Source organism: Humulus lupulus, chromosome 2 (genome assembly GCF_963169125.1).
Source record: "Humulus lupulus chromosome 2, drHumLupu1.1, whole genome shotgun sequence".
In the NCBI taxonomy this organism is placed as follows: Eukaryota; Viridiplantae; Streptophyta; class Magnoliopsida; order Rosales; family Cannabaceae; genus Humulus; species Humulus lupulus.
The window spans coordinates 9,306,385-9,334,037 of NC_084794.1; the positions used below are offsets into that span (position 1 = coordinate 9,306,385).

The 27,653-nt window shown below is 28.4% G+C and overlaps 3 protein-coding genes and 1 pseudogene across 20 annotated transcripts in view; 2 read left to right on the forward strand and 2 right to left on the reverse strand.

The window, feature by feature from the left end:
• LOC133817205 (golgin candidate 6) overlaps positions 1 to 27,653 on the reverse strand; it is a 61,808-nt gene that overhangs the window by 18,677 nt on the left and 15,478 nt on the right. For 2 of the 16 annotated variants that reach the window (XM_062249644.1, XM_062249645.1), the window contains 4 exons: positions 9,337 to 9,390; positions 9,137 to 9,232; positions 8,893 to 8,949; positions 2,210 to 2,262 (listed from right to left, as the gene is read on the reverse strand). In XM_062249644.1, the coding sequence (XP_062105628.1) occupies positions 2,210 to 2,262; positions 8,893 to 8,949; positions 9,137 to 9,232; positions 9,337 to 9,390 (260 nt within the window). Of the gene's footprint in view, positions 1 to 1,827; positions 1,924 to 2,027; positions 2,082 to 2,209; positions 2,263 to 2,396; positions 2,767 to 8,892; positions 8,950 to 9,136; positions 9,233 to 9,336; positions 9,391 to 9,743; positions 9,813 to 9,894; positions 9,979 to 10,080; positions 10,265 to 10,507; positions 10,597 to 10,714; positions 10,780 to 10,912; positions 11,264 to 27,653 lie in introns of those variants that run through there. The other 14 variants (XM_062249648.1, XM_062249647.1, XM_062249653.1 and 11 more) reach the window with 14 other exon arrangements.
• Positions 6,518 to 8,892, forward strand: LOC133817210 (beta-fructofuranosidase, insoluble isoenzyme 1-like). Its single transcript, XM_062249665.1, has 5 exons — positions 6,518 to 7,375; positions 7,559 to 7,717; positions 7,805 to 8,043; positions 8,338 to 8,428; positions 8,522 to 8,892. The coding sequence occupies exons 1-5, from the start codon at positions 6,521 to 6,523 to the stop codon at positions 8,702 to 8,704; spliced, it is 1,527 nt and encodes a 508-aa protein (XP_062105649.1). The 5' UTR covers positions 6,518 to 6,520; the 3' UTR covers positions 8,705 to 8,892.
• On the forward strand, positions 12,150 to 26,272 carry LOC133817206 (beta-fructofuranosidase, insoluble isoenzyme 1-like; annotated as a pseudogene).
• On the reverse strand, positions 16,208 to 21,195 carry LOC133817208 (uncharacterized). 3 transcript variants are annotated; one of them, XM_062249661.1, is made up of 7 exons: positions 20,876 to 21,195; positions 19,262 to 19,319; positions 18,907 to 18,992; positions 18,429 to 18,467; positions 18,118 to 18,198; positions 17,535 to 17,627; positions 16,208 to 16,437 (listed from the first exon to the last, which is right to left on the reverse strand). In XM_062249661.1, the coding sequence occupies exons 1-7, from the start codon at positions 21,017 to 21,019 to the stop codon at positions 16,384 to 16,386; spliced, it is 555 nt and encodes a 184-aa protein (XP_062105645.1). In that variant the 5' UTR covers positions 21,020 to 21,195; the 3' UTR covers positions 16,208 to 16,383. The 3 variants fall into 3 exon arrangements, with proteins under 3 accessions (XP_062105645.1, XP_062105646.1, XP_062105647.1); XM_062249662.1 differs by lacking the exon at positions 18,429 to 18,467 and having other exon boundaries at positions 20,876 to 21,192; XM_062249663.1 differs by lacking the exon at positions 18,118 to 18,198 and having other exon boundaries at positions 20,876 to 21,188.

Genomic DNA, 27,653 nt, shown 5'->3' on the forward strand with positions numbered 1-27,653 from the left:
TAAAACTATAAACTCACATTTGAAATAGATATTTGCAATTGCAGTGGTGGTTGTGGAAACATAACAAGGGTTACTACGTGTGGTGGTTGCCGAAAAAAGAAGTGTGAGTGGATGAAGAGGGGTGAAGAAGAAGATGGAAAATTACTAAATTAGGACTTTTGTTTTAATGTTTATTATTAGTGTCTTGTATTAATTAAAGAGTAAAATTGTCTATACAATTAATTGAGTAACAAGAGATGTCATTTTGCTAACAAGTTTTTAAGGTAGGCTATAGTGCAAATTGGACACTAAAATAGTTCTATTTCCTCTAATTACTCTAATAATATTTATAGGCATAGCCTAATATTACTACACCTTTCCTGGGGTGTTCAAATCGCCCTTTGAATTTTTGAGTTAATTTTTTTTTATTTAATTTATTTTCTACTACTAAAATTCATACATTATCTTTATTACAATTGTAGAAAAAAAAACATATTTTTTGTTAGTTTAAAAATTGTTTTAAGTAGACTATTCAAACATTAACTAAAAATTAACTTAAGGTTTTACTTCTTTTTTATATTGTCTATAAGTAAATGTGAACAATTGTGTTAACCGAGAGTGTAATGATCAAGTTTAGCCATTATCCAATGATCAACATCTTACAACTTTGATTGTAATGCCCCGAGCTTTTAATAAGGTTTAGTACTTTAATTAGCATGGTTGATATTATTGTGAATTATACTATTATATAATTAAATATGCTTAATTATATGCATTAAATGAGTTTAAAGACTCGTTTTTTATAATTAAAAAAAAGTATTTTCGTAATTTTGACTTGTTGAGGGTGTAATTCTAAATATTATGTAATATGTGCAATATGACCACATTATTATGTGGATACATGTTATTTTCAACAAGAGTGGATCATTTCGAGCAATTATAGCAAAAAAGTCACAACGGAAAAAAATACCCAGCTCGAGTCGAACCTAGAGGTATTTTGAGAATTTTCACATTTTAAGGATAGTGGTAAAATAAAATTAATGGATAGGATATTTATGCTTGTTGGATATCAGTTGATAATTTAGAGATTAGTGAGATAATTAAATTAGTGGTTTTGTGGGAGTTATAGGAAAATGACAAAAACGCCCTTGTGTGTGGTTAAAGGGGTAACGAGTTTGGAAAGGCTAAAGGGTCATTTGACCACATAATTAGAGAAAAGATGACCATCAACTTTAGAGTTGGTCATTCTCACGATATCCTCTCTTTTTCTCTACCTCTTTCTTCTTCAAACTTAGCTTCATACAAGAATGTTTAACAATTCAAGACAATTCTGAGCAAAGAATAAGAAGTTAAATCCATAGCTATACACAAAAATCATTAATCTGTATGAAATATAAATAAGCAAAATTTTCAAACACAAATCTTTTGAATTAGCAATTGCTTATTATGTAGGCATAACAGCATAACCACAGATGAGTCTTTCCAAAAACTTCTAGGATAAAAAATGTCATTTGACAATCTAAGGCCATGGAGCAAAAAATACTACTATCTATGTTCTACCATGATGAACAAGCATGTCAGTGGTCTGTGGCACAATTTTATAATATGAAACAAGTAGCATAAATAAAAGAAAAAAAAATTAACATAAACAATCTACCAATTTAAAGGACATGAGTACCAATCATATCACGAAACTTCAAACATGAAAATAGTAGAAGGATTTATTAAAAAAAAAAATCAACAATACTTCTACATTGATACCATAGCTTATAAATAAACATCAAAGAAACTACACAACACGATTAATTTAAGTAAAGCATTAAGATAAAAAGAAACTCAATGAATTACCTGCACGACAACACCACCATCTGAACCCCCTTCCTCTTTAATAATACTAAAAAGTTTCTCAAATGCACCTTCCAAGACCACATTTTTTTGAATTTCCTGGAGTTGTAATAAGTTTAAGCACAATCATTCAATCAGTGGAACAGCCAAAACCAGCAGATAAAGAATTAGAAATAACAATGAACATGAGACAAAAAGCTTACCTCAGCTTCCCGGGTCAAGTAAGTAAGAAGTAGTAAAGCCTCATTTCGTATAACCTAGAAGAAAAATCACAGTTATTAAATAGTATTAAAAAGAAAGAAATGGAATGATAGTACAAATAGAAGGCTCTTTCAATGTAAAGCCATATACATAAACAATAATAGAACCAAACCAAATGATTTACCTATCTTCATTTGAACCGGAGTTCTCATTACCGAAAACCAGACCAACAACACCCTGCAAGAAAATGAATAGCTTAATAACAAAACCCCAAGTAGCCAAAAGCACAATGACACCTACGATTAGCAATATCCAATCTAAAATCAGCTACTGAATTTGAATTTTTTTTTAAAAAAAAAATTGTCGATCATCTTATATCCAGATACCAAATCCATGTCGGGAAAAAATCACCAACACTCGAGAAATCCCTGAAAGAAACGCCAGAAGAATTCACGAAACCAATCGCAAAAGTAACAATCGATGATTGAATCACCCAATCGAAAGCCCTAATCTCTGAAGCAAATTAGTTTTTTTTTTTCCCACAAAACGCAGAAACGTGTAACAATAGGGAGAAGTCGATCTGAGACAAAGATAGAGTAGAGTAGCTTTCGAAAGCTCAGCAATGGTGGACTTTCTTCATCTTCTTGTTCGACAATTCACAACTGGATTTTTTTTTTCCCCTCTGTTGAGATTTTTGACAAAACAACCTCTTTCTTATATTTCCTTTTCTTTTCTATTTATTTTTTTGACAACTTTTTTTTTTTTTTTAAATTTATTTGGTGTGAAGGTTGGAATATGCATATGTATATTATGTATTAAGATAGGTATTTGTCGCACGGTGGTACTGTTGTTGTGGTTTTGCTACCGTGATGAGGTTCCATCACTCCTTTTCCCGAGTGTTTTTTGTGGGTTGTGTCGAGAATTTTAAATAAATACTATAATGTATACATTATTTGTAGCATGTAATGAATAAGAAAAAACAACTAGTTTCACGGAGATTAATTATATGTGTATCCAAAATATTTTCCAAATATACATAATAATTATTTAGATAAAAATAAATAAATAGTAAAACCTATTCTGTTCCAAAAAAAAAATTTGACTGTAACAACTAAACCTAAAATAGTGGATAATAAATAATCTAAATATAATAATAGAATGAGTTAATATTCAAAATTTTAAAAGATAAGGACTCTACCTAACCATAACCATAGATATCTATGGTTTCTGTTAATATTAACATTATTATCCAATAAAATAAAAAAATTATTTGTATCTCTCAATCTCATTATAAATACCCTATGTATCTCTTTCTATTTCGTTGGTTAAAGAAAACTTTCTTTAGTTTTCAACAATGGTGTATTTGAAGGTTTTGTCCATTTTGATTTATATTTTCAGCTGTGCCCGCTATAGCTACGGTTCACATGAGGTTTATCCAGAATACCAGTCTCTCGACATAGACGATGTCAATACTACTTATAAAACCGCTTACCATTTTCAACCAAAAAATCATTGGATTAATGGTCAGTTTTTTATTTTTATTATTACTTTTTCTATTTTCTTGCTCTTTTTTTTTTAAATTATCTAATGGTATTACTATTAACTTCACATATCCAAACATATTTTGATTATATACTGCATTGCTTAGGGTGAAAGTTTTACTTTTTATTCATTGAAATTATAATATATTACTGTGATTATTTTATATATATATATATATATATATACTGCCTTGGTAAAAAATTTATTTTTTATACAATGTAATATGATTAATTGTATATATATTTTTTTTACGATAACCGAAAACAAAATTTAAAAAGAATAGAAAATGAACTATATAAAATCAATAGAACCAATTCTATATTTTATGAGTTTAATTGTTTTTTTAATTAGTTTAAGCAATAGATGTATTTGTTACTTCAAAAATAAATTAAATAAAGGAAAAAAAAGTTTTTTAAAATAAAAGATAAATATCGATAGGTAGTTAAAGATATTTTAAATAATTAATTAGTGTTAAGTTTATTAATTTGAAAGATATTTGAAATAATTATTTATTTAAAAATAAATAAAAGACAAAAAATCATATAATTATAAATAGGGTAAAATTTATATTATTAATTTGTAGCTGATTTTTTTCTGTCTTACTTTTTTTTTTTTTGACAAAATATTGGTCTTCCTCTTTAAACTATTAAAAGGTTAAAGCTAATTTATATATCTTTATTAAAATGACTTATCACATATTAATGCTTAATTAACATCTTTTTATAACTATCACAAAACATATATAATATTGTTTTTATATATTTATTACGTGTACATATAATATGTGCATTGTTCATTGTTCTATATAGTAAAGATAACTATAGACAGTGAAGTTTATATTATTAATTTGTAGACTTTTTTTTGACACAATTAATAGAGCTAAAGATTTAATTTACTTATGCCAATTTATTTATTCCTGATCTCATAAAACAGATTAATAAACTTAAACCCTCTGTTTATCACATTTGTATTAGTTGCACATTGTTTTATATCATCAAATCTGACTGCTCTTTCATTTTTTTTTTCAATCTTCATATGGGAAATGACAAATTATCTAGACCCAAATAATCTTCATTGTTTTTTATTTTTATTAGTACTTTTTCTATTTTCTTACTCTTTTTTTTTTAATTATTGAAGGGAATTAACTTCAAGTATCCAAACATATTTTGATTATATACCACATTGCTTATGTGGTGAAAGTGAAAGTTTTATTTTTTATTCATTGAAATTATAATATATATATATTATTGTGATTATTTTTTTTATATATTATTATTGATTATTTTTTTTATTGTAAAAAAATTATAGAGTGTGATTATGATTAATTGTATATATATATATATATTTCTTTTTTTGATGAGTTTGACTGTTTTTTTAATTAGTTTAAGCAATATTCTTCTTAGATGTATTTGTTAGTTAGAAAATAAATTAAATAAAGGAAATAAAAAAACTCCAAAACTTTATATAATGAACAATAATAGTTGCTAAATAAAATTTTTAATAAAAATTAAAATGCCAGCTTAAAACAAATAGAAAAACTAAAGCAATAGGTTAAAAATGGAGAATTAACTCTAGTAAAAAAAATACGTGTTATCTAAAATACTTCTCGACTTCTTCGTATTCTTTTTTTCTTTGGTTGAATTCTTTTCGGAAACTTTACCAGAATTTATTAATTGTTTTTAAACTTGCACGTAATCTTTCACCAATGTGCTGGTATACAGTATACACTATTATTGAATACATAAATATATATAATATTTTAATAGAGAAAATGGTGTGATGAAGCCAAAAATTTTAAGTATGAAGTAAAAAAACAATTAAATTATTATATAGGAAAATTTACACATGAAAATTAATTGTTGAATTAATTTAGAAAAATAACGTGTGAAACTTTTATTTAAAAATTTATCAGGCTTCACTATACCAAAAAAAAAATTCCACTTCTCTTTCTTCGACCACCACATGCTCCGACCAATTAGGAAAAGTTTTTTAAAATAAAAATAAAATAAAGAGTGAAAAATAAAATAAAAGATAAATATCAATAGGTAGTTAAAGAAGTTTTAAAAATAAATAAATAACAAAAAAAAGATAATATAATCGTAGATAGGGTGAAATTTAAATTATTAATTTGTAGCTGATTTTTTTTTATTATTATTTTTTGTGTGTGAAAGATGTAGATGATCATATTGGTCTTATTATTATTTTTTTTTTGACAAAATATCGATCTTACTTTTAATAGCTAATTTATATCTTTATTAAAAGACTCTTGTTACATATTAATGCTTAATTAACATCTTTTTATAACTATCACAAAACATATATAATATTGTTTTTATATATTTATTAGTTGTATATATCATATTAAGAGTGAATTTATATTATTAATTTGTTGACTTTTTTTTTTACACAATTAATAGAGCTAAAGATTTAATTTACTTATGCCAATTTATTTATTCATGATCTCATAAAAGATAATAATAAACTTAAACCCTTTTGAATGTTTATCACATTTGTATTAGTTGTACATTATTTTATATCATCTAACCGCTGTTTCTTTCTCTTTTTTTTTCAATCTTCATATCGGAAATGACAAATTATCTAGACCCAAATGGTGAGTATATTTTCTCTGTCATAATGTTTATTATATATTTTTTAAGGAAATTTACTTATTTGGTACCTTATGTTTTTGTAAAATATTGTTTTGGTACCCTCTTTTTTCAATAATTATATTTTTAAATCATACATATTTGATATGTACTCAATATTTTAAAATACAAGATATTAAATATGTATGATTACAAAATAAAGATTATCAAATGAACATTATTGTAAATACAAATATAAAAAAGACACTTTACAAAAACGCATGTACGAAATGGTTACCTATCATTTACTTATAAGTATTTTATATGAACATATAATTTACATAATTTTCTCTTAAAAATCAGGCCCGATGTATTTCAATGGGATTTACCATCTATTCTACCAATACAATCCATGGGGAGCTGTATGGGGAAATATAGTTTGGGCACATTCAGTATCAAAGGACATGGTTAACTGGGAATCACTTGACCCTGCCATATTCCCCTCAGAAACTTATGACATAAATGGGTGTTGGTCTGGATCAGCTACTGTTCTTCCCAGTAACAAGCCTGTAATCATGTACACAGGAATCGACCTCACCATTAGACAACTCCAAAACTATGCAGTGCCCAAAAATTTATCTGATCCATATCTTCGTGAATGGGTGAAACCAAAGAACAATCCAATAGCAGTGCCAGACAAGGGTGAAAACGCCAGTGCATTTCGTGACCCAACAACTGCCTGGAAAGGCAAAGATGGTCACTGGAGAATAGTGGTGGGAGGCAAAAGAGATCTTAGAGGTATGACACATTTGTATAGGAGCAAAGATTTCAAAAATTGGATCAAAGCTAAACACCCTTTGCACTCGGTCCCAAATACTGGTATGTGGGAATGTCCTGATTTTTACCCTGTTTCGCTTTCTGCTGGCAAAACTGGTTTGGACACTTCTATGCTTGGTGGAGATATAAAACATGTTTTGAAAGTTAGTCTTGATCTTACTAGATATGAATACTATACCATTGGTACTTATCTTCCTGAAAAAGATAGGTATGTACCAGATAATACCTCTATTGATGGTTGGGCTGGATTAAGATATGATTATGGCAATTTTTATGCCTCTAAAACATTTTATGATCCCCTTAAGATGAGAAGGATTTTGTGGGGTTGGGCCAATGAGTCTGATACTCGTGATGATGATGTTGCAAAAGGTTGGGCTGGAATCCAGGTATATGAATAATACCAAACTTATTCCAATTCATTAAGCATTCTCAATATTCAATATTATACCTTGAAGAGGACTCGAACCTCCACGCTCTTTAACACGAGATTTTGAGTCATCTTTATTTTTATTTTTTTGTTTCTTATGTCATTATAACGATTAACTTTTTTCTTTTATGTATTCTTATAGTTGATTCCAAGGACGATTTGGCTTGATCCTAATGGAAAACAATTACTACAATGGCCAATAGAAGAAATCAAATCTTTAAGGGATCAAAAGGTTGAAATGAGCAATTTGAAACTCCAAAAAGGAGACTTTTCTGAGATTAAAGGAGTAACAGCTGCCCAAGTATGTCAAAAAAATTGTCATTAATTTTTTAATCAATATTTTGATAGAGCCTTATATTTAGTGATATTACCATTTTTTTGTATACAGACTGATGTAGAAGTTGTCTTCTCATTTCCAAGTTTAGAGAAAGCTGAAAATTTTGATGAAAGTTGGGATAATGCAGAAAATCTATGTGCACAAAAGGGATCCCAAGTTCAAGGTGGTATTGGACCATTTGGACTTCTCACATTAGCTTCAGAAAAGCTAGCAGAATTTACTCCAGTATTTTTCAGGATATTTAAAGCACAAAAAAAGAATGTAGTTCTCATGTGTTCTGATGCATCAAGGTTTGGTTTTTGAAAATCATATCTATTAATTATAACATGAGAAATTGGTGAAAATTAATTATTTTTTAAAGTTATTTTGCACTCATCTACTTTTAATAATTTTTTGCAATATGATTTTTGTCTAAAAATTTTGAATTATTATGAGAGATCATTTTACAAATAATTATTAAAATTAGGTTAGAGTGCAAAATTATTTTTTAAAAATAAGTCATTTTACCAACATACCCTTATAATATATTATATTAATAAATTAATTATTTTAAAGAATTCTCTATACTAATTCATTTTGTATAGGTCTTCATTATCGCCCAACTTGTATAAGCCATCATTTGCTGGATTTGTTGATGTAGATTTGACTGATAATAAGCTTTCTCTACGAAGTTTGGTAAGTAGTTAATAGTTTAGAATTAGTGAAATTGCTTTTTTTTTATTAACTTAGATTTTTCACATTTTGATTATATATATATATTGTGTGCAGATTGATAATTCTGTGGTGGAAAGTTTTGGAGAGAAAGGAAAAACATGCATCACATCAAGGGTTTATCCAAGTTTGGCCATTGCTAATAATGCCCATTTGTATGTGTTCAACAATGGGAGTGAGACTGTGACAGTAGAGAACCTTCATGCATGGAGTATGAAACGCCCTACAACAATGAACTAGTCCAATCCAAATCATGAGTAGTATTTTTTTAGATTTTATTTCTAGTGTTTTGGACTTTATTAGTTTCAGATTTTCTAGTCTTTTTGGATTTTAGTTTTTTTTTCTGAAAATATTTTTCTTTTTGGATTTTAGATTTAGATGATGAATAAAAAAAATGGACTTGGAAATAAAACTATTTATTTGTGTACCTTCTTAAATGACCATTCACCTACGAGTTCAACAATTTCATGGTAATCCTCCACACCCTAAACAGATCTAAAATTACTAATTTAGACCGTATGTCTAAAATTTTTAATTTTTTTGAAAATGCACAAAAACATTTTCCGAAATAAAATTTAAGTAAAGCATAGCTTATAAATAAACATCAAAGAAACTACACAACACGATTAATTTAAGTAAAGCATTAATATAAAAAGAAACTCAATGAATTACCTGCACGACAACACCACCATCTGAACCCCCTTCCTCTTTAATAATACTAAAAAGTTTCTCAAATGCACCTTCAAAGACCACAATTTTTTGAATTTCCTGGAGTTGTAATAAGTTTAAGCACAATCATTCAATCAGTGGAACAGCCAAAACCAGCAGATAAAGAATTAGAAAGAACAATGAACATGAGACAAAAAGCTTACCTCAGCTTCCCGGGTCAAGTAAGTAAGAAGTAGTAAAGCCTCATTTCGTATAACCTAGAAGAAAAATCACAGTTATTAAATAGTGTTAAAAAGAAAGAAATGGAATGACAGTACAAATAGAAGGCTCTTTCAATGTAAAGCCACAAGGTTCCAAGAGCAAAAATTTTAAGGGGCCTCCATACAATTTTCTAATGTAAGGTTGTGTGCAACTAGTACATAAAATATTATGATGTGAAGGCTATGATGTAAAAACTAGAAAAGTATATCCATAATAAAGTTTAAATTAATATACATACATAATTTTTTTTTAAAAAAACAAAGCACCACAACTTGTATTATTACTGAAAAGAATAATACAAACAGAAGAAGGAGAAAGGGCTTCTTTCATTCATTGAGCATGTTAATACCTCACGATCCATAAGCATATCCATCAAACGTGGTAACCACGAGGAATCGTGAGAATGGCTTCCTGTAATCTGAAGATGAAAAATCTTTCCAAAAAATTGCAGGAAAAAAACTGAAAGTTGAAGATTTTGTGATTAACTCTAAATCTAATACCTGTTAGGAGAGTTTGTGAGAAGAGCTGTCAAGATTTGAAGAGTATAATATCGAACATAAAAATCATCCTCGGCCTGCCAAAAACTCCAAGGAAAACCACCAGGAAAGTTACAAGTGTAAGCAAATCAGAAACAAGGTAAGGCGAAAATGAACTGGTTGTTTCACATTCCAGCAGAGAAGGCTCACCAACAAACTCAGAAGAGGTGAAATGCTGTCTGCCTCTCTGGAAAGCAAATCAGCGTTCATTAACTCAGGTTGAACCTCATTTTTTTGTGCTTTCACATGGCCAATAGGAGTCAAGGCACTTACAAGAGTTTCTAGAGCACCTCGGATCTAGATGAATAAATGTGATGAACGATTAACTCTCCCACTTAAGAAAAACAATAAAAGCAATAAATTCAAGTTAAAATCAAAAGACTTTGTAGAAGAGAGGTAAACACCATAGTTGAATGAAGCATATAACAGCAATAAAATAGTAGTGGATTACTTTCCATAAATCATAATATACAACAAAAAGCCTAGTGATTTGCTATCCAGGTGGCTGGAAAACGATTTCAAATGTCTGATAAATCAAAGAAATCATACTGTACAAAAAGAGAGAGAGATTAGCAACCGTTTCTACATCATCACGTTCTTCCTTTAACACGCTCATCAGAACAGGGAATACAAAAAGGAGCTTATGATACTAAACACGTTCTATCTTCACTTCCAGATCCTCATCAACCCGTTAAATTAAAATGTGAAAACTTTTTAGTGCATTTATAGCCAACTCTCAAAAATCTAAACACACCCATATACATAAACGATAATAGAACCTCACCAAATGATTTACCTATCTTCATTTGAACCGGAGTTCTCATTACCGAAAACCAGATCAACAACACCCTGCAAGAAAATGAATAGCTTAATAACAAAACTCCAAGTAGCCAAAAGCACAATGACACCTACGATTAGCAATATCCAATCTAAAATCAGTTACTGAATTTGAATTTTTTTTTTTAAAAAAATTGTCGATCACCTTATATCCGGATACCAAATCCATGTCGGGAAAAAATCACCAACACTCGAGAAATCCCTGAAAGAAACGCCAGAAGAATTCACGAAACCAATCGCAAAAGTAACAATCGATGATCGAATCACCCAATCGAAAGCCCTAATCTCGGAAGCAAATTAGTTTGTTTCTCCCACGAAACGCAGAAACGTGTAACAATAGGGAGAAGCCGATCTGAGACAAAGATAGAGTAGAGTAGAGTAGCTTTCGAAAGCTCAGCAATGGTGGACTTTCTTCATCTTCTTGTTCGACAATTCACAACTGGATTTTTTTTTTTTTTTTTTTCCCTCTGTTGAGATTTTAGACAAAACAACCTCTTTCTTATATTTCCTTTTCTTTTCTGTTTATTTTTTATTTTTATTTTTTTTAAATTTATTAGGTGTCCCGAAGACGGTGGTATGATGTTCCATCACTCCTTTCCGTGGGTTTTACTAGAATTGGGGATGATTATGATGTACTACAATGTATACAACACTTGTAGAATATAATGAATAAAAAAAAAACAACTAGTTTCGTAAAGATTAATTATGTGTACCCAAAATATGTGCTAAAACATCACACAATGTTACTGTTTAAACTATGAATCTCAATTTTAAATATATATTTTAAGTATGACTGACAATTCGTGTAAACGTGTTAGATTCGTGAAAACTAAAAGAATGATCTACAATAGATTAGAGAAACTTTTTGGTAAAACCTACGTGTGGGATATTATTCTCTAATGTATCCTAGAGAATAATATCCCACACGAAATAAGTGTGATATTGTTGAGTTATTAATAAGAATATTAATAACCATATGAATCAATCAAATATTCTCCAAACTTGTTTAGCGAACATTACTTCTATAAAAAGATAAAGTTTAAATCAAACACCACTACCAAATGAGAATACTATACTATGTTTTGGACAAATTTTACTTACATTATAACATACATAATAATTATTTACATAAAAATAAATAAATGGTAAAACCTATTCTATTCCAAACAAAAAATTATTGTAACGACTACAGCTAAAATAGTGGTTAATAAATAATCTAAATATAATAATAAAATAAACTAATATTCAAAAATTTAAAAGATAATGACCCTACCTAATCATAAATATCTTTGGTTTATGTTAATATTAACTTTATTATCAAATTAAAAAAAAAATAAGTGTACTAATATTCAAAAATTTAAAAGATAATGACTCTACCTAACCATAAATATCTCTAATTTATGTTAATATTAACTTTATTATCAAATAAAATAAAAAAAAATAAGTGTATCTCTCAATCTCATTATAAATACCCTATATATCTCATCTCTCTTTCTATTTCGTTCGTTATAGAAAATTTTCTTTAGTTTTCAACAATGACTTATTTGAAGGTTTTATCAATTTTGATTTATATTTTTAGCTGCGCCCGGCATAGTCATGGTTCACATGAGGTCTATTCAGAATACCAATCTCTCGACATAGACGATGTCAATACTACTTATAAAACCGCTTACCATTTTCAACCAAAAACTCATTGGATTAATGGTCAGTTTTTTATTTTGATTATTACTTTTTCTATTTTCTTACTTTTTTTTAATTATTGAATGGTATTAACTTCACATATCCAAACATATTTTGATTATATACTGCATTGCTTATGTGGTGAACGTGAAAGTTTTATTTTCTATTCATTGAAATTATAATATATATATATATTATTGTGATTATGATTAATTGTATATAGATTTTTTTTTATGATAACTGAAAACAAAGTTAAAAAAGAATAGAAAATGAGCTATATAAAATCAATGGAACCAATTCTCTCTGTATTTTATGAGTTTATCTGTTTTTTTAATTAGCTTAAGCAATATTCTTCTTAGATTTATTTGTTACTTCAAATATAAAGGAAATAAAAAACTCCAAAACTTTATATAATGAAAAAGAGTATAATGAACAATAATAGTTGCTAAATAAAATTTGTAATAAAAAAGAAAATGCCAGCTTAAAACAAATAGAAAAAGTAAAGCAATTGGCTAAAAATAGAGAATTAATTGTAGTAAAAAAAATACACATCAAAAAGTTGAAAAATTAGTGAGGAGCAGAAGCATGGTGGGCCCATAACCCACAGGCCCCAGGATCGTAACCTGCCTTTGATACCAATTGAAAGTGTTATACCTAACTTATTGAATCAATAATTGATCTACTAGAACAAAACAAACAATCTAAAGCAAAATAAAATCACACATAGAATTTTACAAGCTTCATCTGCACTGGGAACGAATTCTAGCCGACTAATGCTTGGATCGGGTAAGATGTAACTTTCACTAATAAATCCAATGTTAATTATAATAACCAGTTCAGAAATGAAATCAACATCTTTACAATACAAAAGTTACAGATTACCCTAAAAACTTGAATAATCACTCAAGAACAGTTTCCAAATCCCTTGGAACTTGTGAACCGAATCCCTCGATTCAAACACTCGAGATCCCCTCGAGCCAGCTAGTTGAAGAAAAAAAAAAGTTTGTTAAAATAAAAATAAAATAAAGAGTGAAAAATAAAATAAAAGATAAATATCGATAGGTAGTTAAAGATATTTGAAATAATTAGTTAATGTTAATTATCACTTGCAAAATCTAAGAAAAGAGTTTTAAAAATAAATAAAAGACAAAAAAAAATCATATAATTATAGATATGGTGAAATTTATATTATTAATTTGTAGCTGATTTTTATTTTTATGTTTATGTTTGTGAAAGATTTAGATGATCATATTGGTCTTACTTTTTTTTTTTTGACAAAATATCGGTCTTACTCTTTAAACTATTAAAAGGGATAAAGCTAATTTATATATCTTTATTAAAAGGACTCTTATTACATATTAATGATTAATTAACATCTTTTTATAACTATCACAAAACATATATAATATTGTTTTTATATATTTATTAGGTGTACATATCATATTATGCATTGTTGTATATAGTAAAGATATATTATAGACAATGAAATTTATATTATTAATTTGTAGACTTTTTTTTTGGCACAATTAATAGAGCTAAAGATTTAATTTACTTATGCCAATTTATTTATTTATGATATCATAAAAGAGAATAATAAACTTAAACCCTCTATATGTTTATCACTTTTGTATTATATGCATATTGTTTTATATCATCCAATCTAACCGCTTTTTCATTTTTTTTTAATCTTCATATGGGAAATGACAAATTATCTAGACCCAAATAATCTTCATTGTTTTTTATTTTTATCATTACTTTTTCTATTTTCTTACTTTTTTTTAATTATTGAATGGTATTAACTTCACATATCCAAACATATTTTGATTATATACTACATTGCTTATGTGGTGAACATATACTACATTGCTTATGTGGTGAACGTGAAAGTTTTATTTTTTATTCATTGAAATTATAATATATATATTATTGTGATTATTTTATATATATATATATTGCCTTTGTGAAAAAATTATTTTTTATATAGTGTGATTATGATAAATAGTATATAGATATTTTTTTTTTACAATAACTGAAAACAAAGTTAAAAAAGAATAGAAAATGAGCTATATAAAATCAATGGAACCAATTCTCTATGTATTTTATGAGTTTAACTGTTTTTTTAATTAGTTTAAGCAATATTCTTCTTAGATGTATTTGTTACTTCGAAAATAAAGAAAATAAAAAACTCCAAAACTTTATATAATGAAAAACAGTATAATGAACAATAATAGTTGCTAAATAAAATTTGTAATAAAAAAGAAAATGCCAGCTTAAAACAAATAGAAAAAGTAAAGCACTTGGCTGAAAATAGAGAATTAATTGTAGTAAAAAAAATACACATCAAAAAGTTGAAAAATTAGTCAGGAGCGGAAGCATGGTGGGCCCATAACCCACAGGCCCCAAGATTGTAACCTGGCTCTGATACCAATTGAAAGTGTTATACCTAACTTATTGAATCAAGAATTAATCTACTAGAACAAAACAAACAATCTAAAGCAAAGTAAAATCACACATAGAATTTTACAAGCTTCATCTGCACTAGGAACAAATTCTAGCCGACTAGTGATTGGATCGGGTAAGATGTAACTTTCACTAATAAATCTAATGTTAATTACAATAACCAGTTCAGAAATGAAATCAACATCTTTACAATACAAAAGTTACAGATTACCCTAAAAACTTGAATAACCACTCAAGAACAGTTTCCAAATCCCTTGGAACTTGTGAACCGAATCCCTCGATTCAAACACTCGAGATCCCCTCGAGCCAGCTAGTTGAAGAAAAAAAAAAGTTTGTTAAAATAAAAATAAAATAAAGAGGGAAAAATAAAATAAAAGATAAATATCGATAGGTAGTTAAAGATATTTGAAATAATTAGTTAGTATTAATTATCACTTGCAAAATCTAAGAAAAGAGTTTTAAAAATAAAAAAATCATATAATTATAGATGGGGTGAAATTTATATTATTAATTTGTAGCTGATTTTTTTTTTTTTTTTTTTGTGAATGATTTAGATGATTAAATTGGTTTTACTTTTTTTTTTTTGACAAAATATCAGTCTTACTCTTTAAACTATTAAAAAAGATAAAGCTAATTTATATATCTTTATTAAAATGACTCTTATTACATATTAATGCTTAATTAACATCTTTTTATAACTATCACAAACCATATATATATAATATTGTTTTTATATAATTATTAGGTGTACATATCATATTATGCATTGATTTGTTCTATATAGTAGAGATATAGACTCTGAATTTTATATTATTAATTTGTAGACTTTTTTTTTGACACAATAGAGCTAAAGATTTAATTTACATATGCCAATTTATTATTTCTGATCTCATAAAAGAGAATAATAAATTTAAACACTACTACAAAAAAATGATTTTTAGGACTAACATTTTTAAGAGCCTAAAAAACTGAGTCCTAAAAGAATATTTTTAAGACTCGCAACGCGAGTCCTAAAAAATCTAGTGCTGAGTCCTAAAAAATTTGGTTGAGTACCTTTAATTAAGTTTATAACTCGCATTGCGAGTCCTAAAAGAATGTTTTTAGGACTCACAACGCGAGTTCTAAAAAATCTGGTTGAATGCTTTAGGTAATATTTTAGGACTCGCTTTGCATGCCCTTAAAAGTAATTTTTTTTTTTTTTAATTCTGCTACAATTTTCATTTTGATTTAGAAAAAATATATCCCAATAAGTATCCAAAATATATTATATATGTTAGATTTCTAAAATTTCAAAAGAAAATACAACAAAATAATTTTTTATTAATTAATCAAAAATATCATTTCAGTATTTAGTCTACTCGGCTTACAAAATCATATTACATGATAGTTTATACTACAATCAAATTTTATCATCGACAAATATTAAACAAGAAATGTATACAATGTTAGTGAAATATATTTTTTATTCTAAAAACTTCAATTGTCAATGTTGTCTAGTATTACGCCAAAGAAATGCATCTCAATATAGACCTGCACATTATAAAAAAATTATTTAATTATAAATATATTATAATTCAAACTTATAAATAAATACACACAACAATTATAATTAAGCATCTTTTAAGAGACCCTTTTAATCATAATCCACCTCTTAATCTCTAATTTCATTAAAACTTTAATGCCGGCTTATTATTTATTATGATGTTATGGTTTAAGTGGGAAGGAGCTTAAGTGATAAGACATTAGTACTACTTAATTACTTGATTAATAAAGAAACATCACTAATTTGAATCCTATCTTGGATGTACAGTGGGTTTCAACTAAACCTTATTTTTTTAGCCTATTCAAGTAATTAAAGATTTATCTTAGATCTAAGTATGTATTTAAAATTCTATAATTAACTTGATTATTAATTAGACCGTCAAATATTGAATATCCGGATCACAAATTTATCATTGTGGCAGTCATCTTTTTCATATTTCCACACAAAACTAAGTAAAAAAAAATCTATAGAAAATCGGATAGCATATCCCCTAATTTACTAGCCTAGCCATCTGTCACAATCAACACAAATATGTCAAACAAATCAAACAACACACAGGTTTCAATCCATATATCACCGCAGCACACAAAATTCTCAGAACCTACTTCACTAAGACATGCAAGTTCTCAATCTTCCGTTATCACCGCAGCACACAGAGTTCTCAGAACCTACTTCACTACGGATGAATATCTAAGATATTCAAACTCCACTAAAGTGTAATACTAAAGCAATTAGAGAATAAACACATACACATTCCTTCGTTTGATCAAGGGGAAACATAATTACCAAATCAATTACTAGTTCTATTGTTAAGAGACAAACTCAGAATAAGACATTATCCACTCTAAGTTTAAAAATAGATATCAAGAGCTACGAATGAATATCTAAGATATTCAAACTCCACAAACTCCACTAAGTACAAAAATATTTGACAGATAGCCATAAATAAGAAGTCTTAACTCAACTAGGAAACTATTATTTTATAATTCAAACTCAGATAAACTCTAATAAAAATCTTTAAAATATATGAAAGCAAAACTGCAATCAATTTCTAATTACATGAAACGTGTTTGGTATTAATTACCTGTTCTACACCTTGAACTAAGGACCTTTCCTTTCTGGAAGCATCACCATGTTCAGCTTCAGCAGCTAAATTGTCATGGACATCCACAGCATCCTATTAACAGTGGCAAACGTGAGAAGTAAAGGCAGTGAGAATATTTACAAAAGAAATTCATAGTGCTTATAATAACAGACCAATTTCAAGCAAAAAAATATTCTAAATGTTATTGCTGCAATGCAGGAATAAAATCCACAATAGCAAGAACTACTAAAAAAGACTCCAGCAATCAAAACCATCACACAAGAAAAAGAAACAGACAATTTATTCTTCCTTATGATACTACAACAAATAGATGTAGCTGTTTCGCATATGAATATGTAGAAAGAAAAAATTCTAATACTGTACAACTTCCAGTTCTCGTGCTGCTCAAAATAATTCAGTTCTTAATTAAAAATCATAATATATATTAAAAATTTCATTAACCTACTGGAATTGCACCTAAATATATTTCATAATCTGCTGTCTTTCATTCTTGTACACAAGCTAATCTATAGAGAACAGAATTCAATAGAGTATTATTTAGAGGACCTGGACTATTACTTACATGGGAGTTCGAAATGAAAATTGCACATTTAAGTTTAAATGGCCAGCTTTGATGTACACTCAAATACGTGAGTATGGCCACCTAACAAAAATAATTAAATGAACTAAGGACTAATTATGTTGATCAATCAATCTAAGTTAAGAACTCAGTATATATGTTATCCTTTGTTGTACTTGATTTCTCATGTCTTGGTACACACAACACAATCAAACTGGGTAATGCAACCACTTATTACCTAATTTGTATAATGCTAATTATGGAACATAAACTATATGATGAGAACTTTGTATTAACACTTGTGTTTTACCAACCTTCATATAGCCTTTGATCAAAGTGAATCTGGTAGAACCCTGTTCGATAACACCAGTTCATATAACTCTTTAAGTTTTCTCCATTTTGCAAAGAGAATCAATTACAATACTATATGTTGGATGTCAGCTATAATAAGAGTAAATAATTTATATCATTAATTTGACATCAAATGTTGGGTGCAAGTAGACCTAATATGTGTATATAGAAAAAGCACTCATAAAAGCACTTATCACACTTTAGTCATCCCTTTCCTATTGCAAAACAAAAGATAAGTCAAAATAAATGGTTATAAATCTCATTTCACAAAAGAGAGAAACAGGGCAATTCATTACCCTAACTGCTAAGAAAAATCCACAAGTTAAGTTATAATAATTTATCATTAGGAGGTTATAAATCTCATTAAACATTTTACAACATGGATTGAAGATTCAATTGAAGTTTTACAACATGTTTAGAGGTTGAGATAGATAGATTTACCTGAACAACATTTCCAACCAAGATCTCTTGAAATCCAAGTCCAAGTATTCCATCAAAATTAGCAGCCATAAATGTGAAGCCAGGTTCTATAATTGTCTCATTAAAATCCCAACAATAGAAGTCGTACTCATTAAGTGTAACATTATATCAAGAAACGACCATATATAAATTTTATTTTATTTTTAAAAAATATTTTCCAAATCACAATACAAATCAAAAAATTAAATCAAACTCTAAAACTAGCTCAACAAATGGTTGGAATGAAGATCAGACATTCCAACCCAAATAAATGAATTAATGAACTCATTCTGTCAAAACCCGCACTGCCCAACCCAAAACACACATACGTACATACCTGATATGAGAGAGATAGAGCATCTGAGAGAGAAGCTATTTTCACCAAAAGCTTTCCCCTTTCACAAAAGAAAAACAGAGAACAAATTAATACAAAAAAAAAGTAGATATAGTTAAGAAATGCAAAAAAGAGATGAGTGAGAGATAGAGAGAGAGGGAGCCAAGAGAGACAAAGAGAGTAGAAATAAAAATGTAGAAAAAAAATACAAACTTGAAAATGGAACAGATCTTGAGCTGAAATGGGTTTGCGTTCATGGAGAGATATGAGAGGTAGAGGAAAGATGGAAGAGCAGAAAAGTCAAAATTGGTCCAATGAATCTCATTAGAGATACATGAACTCAATAATAAATGCTACTTAATCAATAAAAGAAAACAAATACTGATAATTACTTTATTGAGCCTGAGTAGGCAAGACAGCAGTGCAGCCATCACTGACAATTACTTACAAGGAATAACATCTCCCAGCACCCAATATCATATCCTTTAAAAAATCTTAATAAAGAAACATATACAAAGAGTTTCAAACAAGCAAGGATAATAACTTATATACCGTACTTTTAAAATAACTAAGCCAAAGAAATATATATATATATATATATATGTACGTACATACCTTTATATATATAAACATATGTAGGTCAATTAGAACTAAACTAAAAGATAAGAGAGATCTATGCATATAATAATCCTTCCACCCAAACACTAATAAAAAAATAAATGACATGAATCGGTATTATTGAAGCTACTAGAACTTAATTACTACTACTAATAATTATATTTAGATATATTCTCTAGTTGATATTTTGCCCAAAGTTCAGAAGATAGACAAAGAAACAGAGAGTGAGCTTGTTCATAGCTTTCCTAGCAAATTTCTTTTGCAAAAAAAAAAAAGATATCTATCAGCAAATTCAACAAGATCCAATCACTAAAGTAAAGCATAGTAACTTCATCAAATGAGCACATTACATAGAGGCATTTGATCAAATACCTAGCAGTAGTTTTTTCCATGTATTAAATCCTGCAGTTTCCTAGTCCTTGATAAGTACAGAAGATGCTGAGACATGAATCAAACTTCCAACTTGTCATTTTAAAGCTTAAAATGAAACAATTTTAACTCAAAAACAAAGAAAACCAATATCATGAATATTTAGAAAGAAGTATCTTCTAAACTATAATGTAGTCTAGAATGTCAAATATTACACCTAAAATGAACAAACTAGAGTTGTCGAAAAGCTACTTCTATCTTCAAAGAACAGAATCGTTGAGAAGCCTCGAAGATTGTCGGAGATCATAATAGCTGACATTTGCACAATAAAAATGAGACAGATCTGGAAGAAGCAAAAAACAAACCTAAATGAAGAAGGAGATAGGCTCAAGAGCAATGAGGAGGAAGAGGAGGCGTTGACGATAGTTGTATTTGCCAGCGATTAGGTCGGCGGCGAGGTCATTCCCGGTGGGAAGGAGGAGACCTTGAAGGAGAAGATCAATCTAGGATCATTCCCGGTGGACCCAAATGGAAAAAACACTTCAAACACATAACCCATATGAATAGGAAAGGAGGAAGAGATTACTAAATAAATGGAAATAAATAATACATGAGCTAAAAAAAACAAACCTTTCCACCGAGATAGATCCTCTCCATGGCCATAGCTCTCGTGTCTCTCAAAGTCCCGAAGCCAAACAGCCCTCTGCCCAGCCCCTGCGCCGTCGAGCCCAGACCCGAGACCCCCCCACCCGCCGTCGAGCCCCCCCGAGCCATCAGTCGTTGTTGTCGAGCCCAGCCACAAGCCACCAGTCGTTGCTGTCGAGCCCAGCCCCGAGCCCCCTGCCGCCGAACAGCCCGACCCCCCTGCCGCCGTCGACCACCATTCCCCGAGCCCCTGCCGTCATCGTTCGGGCCTAGTAGAGAGCATGCGAGAGAGAAAGGGAGAAAGGAAAGTAAGGATCGGGTAAGGAGGGAGGGAGAGGGATTTGGCACTTATATTTTTTTATTATTATTTTATTAATAAAAATCAGATTATATTATTTAGATAAAAAAATATGATTATAAAACTCCTAATTTTATACTCCTAATACTGCAAAAAAAAAAAAAAATCACAACTATACAAATTCCCTACAAACTTATAATAATTATTATTTAAAACTTAAACTGCTATTTAATTTAAAAACTAAGTAAAAGTGCACTTTAGCTATCTTTATTTTAAAAATATATATTAATTTATTTTTATTAATATTTTTTTAATTTTCATATAAATTTAAAATAAATAAACCATGCCACATATTATAAAAATTATAACTAGTAAATTTATATATTAAAATTATTTTACAATATTTTTCCAATCAATAAAACAACTTATTTTTAACTAATACTAATTTTATAAATATGTTAAACAATAAGTGATTTTATGCTCTTTTACTTAACAATTTTAAGGACTTGCTTTGTGAGTCCTTAATACTCTTTTAAGACTAGCAAAGCAAGTCCTTAAAAGTCATCATTCCTAATTTTTCAGCCCAGGTGTTTTTAAGACTCGCATAGCAAGTCCTTAAAATTGTTAAGTAAAACACTCATTTTTAGCCCATATTTTTTTAGGACTCGCTTATCTTTTTAGGACACTCATTGCGAATCCTAAATTGTGTTTTTTCACGACTCTCAATGAGTGTCCTAAAAACTCTATAAATATTTTTAAGGACTTGTATTTATGTGTGTGTCCTAAAAAAGTGTCCCGTAAAGGGTATTTTGTAGTAGTGAAACCCTCGTATGTTTATCACATTTGTATTAGTTGCACATTGTTTTATATCATCCAATCTAACCGCTCTTTCATTTTTTTAATTATATATATATATATTTTTTTTATGATAACTGAAAACAAAGTTAAAAAATAATAGAAAATGAGCTATATAAAATCAATGGAACCAACTCTCTCCGTATTTTATGAGTTTGACTGTTTTTTTAATTAGTTTAAGCAATATTCTTCTTAGATGTATTTGTTAGTTATAAAATAAATTAAATAAAGGAAATAAAAAAACTTCAAAACTTTATATAATGAACAATAATAGTTGCTAAATAAAATTTGCAATAAAAATGAAAATGCTAGCTTAAAACAAATAGAAAAACTAAAGCAATAGGTTGAAAAATAAAATAAAAGATAAATATCTATAGGTAGTTGAAGAAATTTGAAATAATTAGTTAGTGTTAATTATCACTTGTAAAATCTAAGAAAAAGTTTTAAAAATAAATAAAAGAAAAAAAAAAGATCATATAATCATAGATAGGGTGAAATTTAAATTATTAATTTGTAGCTGATTTTATTTTTTGAAAGATGTAGATGATCATATTGGTTTTACTTTTTCTTTTCTTTTCTTTTATTTATTTATTTATTTTTTTGACAAAATATCGATCTTACTCTTTAAACTATTAAAAGGGGTAAAGCTAATTTATATATTTATTAAAATGACTCTTGTTACATATTAATGCTTAATTAACATCTTTTTATAACAATCACAAAACATATATAATATTGTTTTTATATATTTAGTAGGTGTACATATCATATTAAGAGTGAAATTTATATTATTAATTTGTAGACTTTTTTTTACACAATTAATAGAGCTAAAGATTTAATTTACTTGTGCCAATTTATTTATTCATGATCTCATAAAAGAGAATAATAAACTTAAACCCTTTTGGATGTTTATCACATTATTTTATATCATCTAACCGCTGTTTTTTTTTTTTTTCAATCTTCATATCGGAAATAACAAATTATCTAGACCCAAATGGTGAGTATATTTTCTCTATCATAATATTTATTATTTATTTTTTAAGGGAATTTACTTATTTGATACCTTATGTTTTTGTAAAATATTGTTTTGATACCCTCTTTTTTCAATAATTGTATTTTAAAATCATACATATTTGATATGTACTCAATATTTTAAAATACAAGATATTAAATATGTATGATTTCAAAATAAAGATTACCAAATGAACATTATTGTAAACACAAATACAAAAATGACACTTTACAAAAACGCATGGTACGAAATGATTACCTATCATTTACTTATAAGTATTTTATTTGAACATATAATTTACATAATTTTCTCTTAAAAATCAGGCCCGATGTATTTCAATGGGGTTTACCATCTATTCTACCAATACAATCCATGGGGAGCTGTATGGGGAAATATAGTTTAGGCACATTCAGTATCAAAGGACATGGTTAACTGGGAATCACTTGACCCTGCCATATTCCCCTCAGAAACTTATGACATAAATGGGTGTTGGTCTGGATCAGCTACTGTTCTTCCTAGTAACAAGCCTGTAATCATGTACACAGGAATCGACCTCACCATTAGACAACTCCAAAACTATGCAGTGCCCAAAAATTTATCTGATCCATATCTTCGTGAATGGGTGAAACCAAAGAACAATCCAATAGCAGTGACAGACAAGGGTGAAAACGCCAGTGCATTTCGTGACCCAACAACTGCCTGGAAAGGCAAAGATGGTCACTAGAGAATAGTGGTGGGAGGCAAAAGAGATCTTAGAGGTATGACACATTTGTATAGGAGCAAAGATTTCAAAAATTGGATCAAAGCTAAACACCCTTTGCACTCGGTCCCAAATACTGGTATGTGGGAATGTCCTGATTTTTACCCTGTTTCGCTCTCTGCTGGGAAAACTGGTTTGGACACTTTTATGCTTGGTGGAGATATAAAACATGTTTTGAAAGTTAGTCTTGATCTTACTAGATATGAATACTATACCATTGGTACTTATCTTCCTGAAAAAGATAGGTATGTACCAGATAATACCTCTATTGATGGTTGGGATGGATTAAAATATGATTATGGCAATTTTTATGCCTCTAAAACATTTTATGATCCCCTTAAGATGAGAAGGATTTTGTGGGATTGGGCCAATGAGTCTGATACTCGTGATGATGATGTTGCAAAAGGTTGGGCTGGAATCCAGGTATATGAATAATGCTTCCAAGATTTTGTGATCAACTACTGAACTTATTCCAATTCAATAAGTATTCTCAATATTAAATATTATGTCGTGAAGATGACTCGAACCTCCATGCTCTTTTGCACGAGATTTTGAGTCATCTATATTTTTATTTATTTTTGTTTCTTATGTTATTATAACGAACAATTAACTTTTTTCTTTTATGTATTGTTCTTATAGTTGATTCCAAGGACAGTTTGGCTTGATCCTAGTGGAAAACAATTACTACAATGACCTATAGAAGAAAGCGAATCTTTAAGGGATCAAAAGGTTGAAATGAGCAATTTGAAACTCCAAAAAGGAGATTAATAGAAGGCTCCATCAAAATATTGATTAAAATATTAATGACAATTTTTTTGACATACTTGGGCCCAAGTATGTCAAAAAAATTGTCATTAATATTTTAATCAATATTTTGATGGAGCCTTTTATTTAGTGATATCACCATTTTTTTTTATACAGGCTGATGTAGAAATTGTCTTCTCATTTCTAAGTTTAGAGAAGGCTGAAAAATTTGATGAAAGTTGGGATAATGCAGAAAATATTTGTGCACTAAAGGGATCCCAAGTTGAAGGTGGTATTGGACCATTTGGACTACTCACATTAGCTTCAGAAAAGCTAGAAGAATTTACTCCAGTATTTTTCAGGATATTTAAAGCACAAAAAAAGAGCGTAGTTCTCATGTGTTCTAATGCTTCAAGGTTTGGTTTTTGAAAATCTTATCTATTAATTATAATATGAGAAATTAGTGAAAATTACATCTTTTTTAAAGTTATTTTGTACCTTAACCTACTTTTGATAATTTTTTGCAAAATGATCTCTGTCTTTTGAATTTTTTCACAATTTTCGATTAGTTGTCTAACTTATGAGAGGTTATTTTGCAAAAAATTATTAAAATTAAGCAAGAGCGAAAAAATACTTTAAAAAATAGGTAATTTTGCAAAAGTACCCTTATAATATATTATATTTATAAATGAATCATTTTAAAGAATTTTCTATACTAATCATTTTGTATAGGTCTTCATTATCGCCCAATTTGTATAAGCCATCATTTGCTGGATTTGTTGATGTAGATTTGACTGATAATAAGCTTTCTCTACGAAGTTCGGTAAGTAGTTAATAGTTTAGAATTAATGAAATTGCTTTTTTTTTATTAACTTAATTACTATAAATTTTTCACTTTTTGATTATATATTGTGTGCAGATTGATAATTCTATGGTGGAAAGTTTTGGAGAGAAATGAAAAACATGCATCACATCAAGGGTTTATCCAAGTTTGGCCATTGCTGATAATACCCATTTGTATGTGTTCAACAATAGGAGTGAGACTGTAACAGTAGAGAATTTTCATACATGGAGTATGAAACGCCCTATAACAATGAACTAGTCGAACCCAAATCATGAGTAGTATTTTTTTTTTTTAGATTTTATTTCTAGTGTTTTGGACTTTATTAGTTTCAGATTTTCTAGTCTTTTTGGATTTTAGTTTTTTTTTTCTGAAAATATTTTTCTTTTTGGATTTTTTATTTAGGTGATGAATAAAAAAAAATTGGACTTGGAAATAAAACTATTTATTTGTGTACCTTTTTAAACTAGTTCAACAACTACATGGTACTACAACAAAATACTTCTTTACGGTATGTCTAAAATTTTGAATTATTTTGAAAATGCACAAAAACATTTTCCAAGGTAAAATAGTTTATCTATAATTTCAACCCTAATAAGGTAAATGATTAATTCTAATTGTATCAATTTATAGTATTAGATTCAAAAAATGACTGTACCTACCATTTTTTTCTATACATTTTCAAGCTTTAAACTCTAGAAATAAGCCTAATTAATTTCTAATACTTTTAATATACTAAAACAATCATATTATACTTTTAATCTACAAAAACAACATTAAATTTTATTTAGAATATAAAACTATATAAATTCACATTTGAAATAGATATTTGCAATTCTTGAGTGTTGGAGTTGTGGAAACATGTCGAGGGTGACTACGGGTGGTGTTGTCGAAAAAAGAAGTGGGTGAGTGGATGAAGAGGGGTGAAGAAGATGGAAAATTACTAAATTAGGACTTTTGTTTTAATGTTTATTATTATTGTCTTATATTAATTAAAGAGTAAAATTGTCTATACAATTAATTGACTGACAAAAGATGTCATTTTGCTAACACGTATTCAAGGTAGGCTATGGTGCAAAATGAACACTAAAATAGTTTTATTTCCACTAATTACTCTAATAATATTTACTTATAGGCATAGCCTAATATTACTACACCTTTCTTGGGGCGTTCAAATCCCCCTTTGAATTTTTGAGTTTAATTTTTTTTTATTTAATTTATTTTCTACTACTAAAATTCATACGTTATCTTTATTACAATTGTAGAAAAAAAAAACATATTTTTTGTTAGTTTAAAAATTGTTTTAAGTAGACTATTCAAACATTAACTAAAAATTAACTTAGGTTTTACTTCATTTTTATATTGTCTATAAGTAAATGTGAACAATTGTGTTAACCGAGAGTGTAATGATCAAGTTTAGCCATTATCCAATGATCAACATCTTACAACATTCTTGTATAATATGATGGTTGATATTTTTGTGCATCATACTATTATATAATTAAATATGCTTGATTATATGCATTAAATGTGTTTAAAGACTCATTTTTATAATAAAAAAAAGTATTTTCGTAATTTTGACTCGTTGATGGTATAATTCTAAATATTATGTGATATGTGCAATGTGACCACATTATTATATGGATATATGTTATTTTCTTGCAGCAAGAGTAGATCCTTTCAAATAATTATAGCGAAAAAGTCACAACAGAGAAAAATACCTAGCTCGAGTCGAGCCTGGGATGTATTTTGAGAATTTTCACATTTTAAGGATAGTGGTAAAATAAAATTAATGGATAGGATATTTATGCTTGATGGATATGAGTTGATAATTTAGAGATTAGTGAGATAATTAAATTAGTGGTTTAGTGGGAGTTATGGGCAAATGACAAAAATCCCCTTGTGTGTGGTTAAAGGGGTAACTAGTTTGGAAAGGCCAAAAGGGTCATTTGACCACATAATTAGAGAAAAGATGACTATCAACTTTGGAGTCGGTCATTCTCACGATATCCTCTCTTTCTCTACCTCTTTCTTCTTCAAACTTAGCTTCATACAAGAATGTTTAACAATTCAAGACAATCCAGAGCAAAGAACAAGAAGTTAAATCCATAGCTATATACAAAAATCATTAATCTGTACGAAATATCAGAAACGTCACCCACATAATGAAAAACTTAAAAAAAGCCATTAAAGCAAGCACTCACCCATTGCACCAACTGCCAATTGTGCAGCACGATTTTCTGCCACAACAGA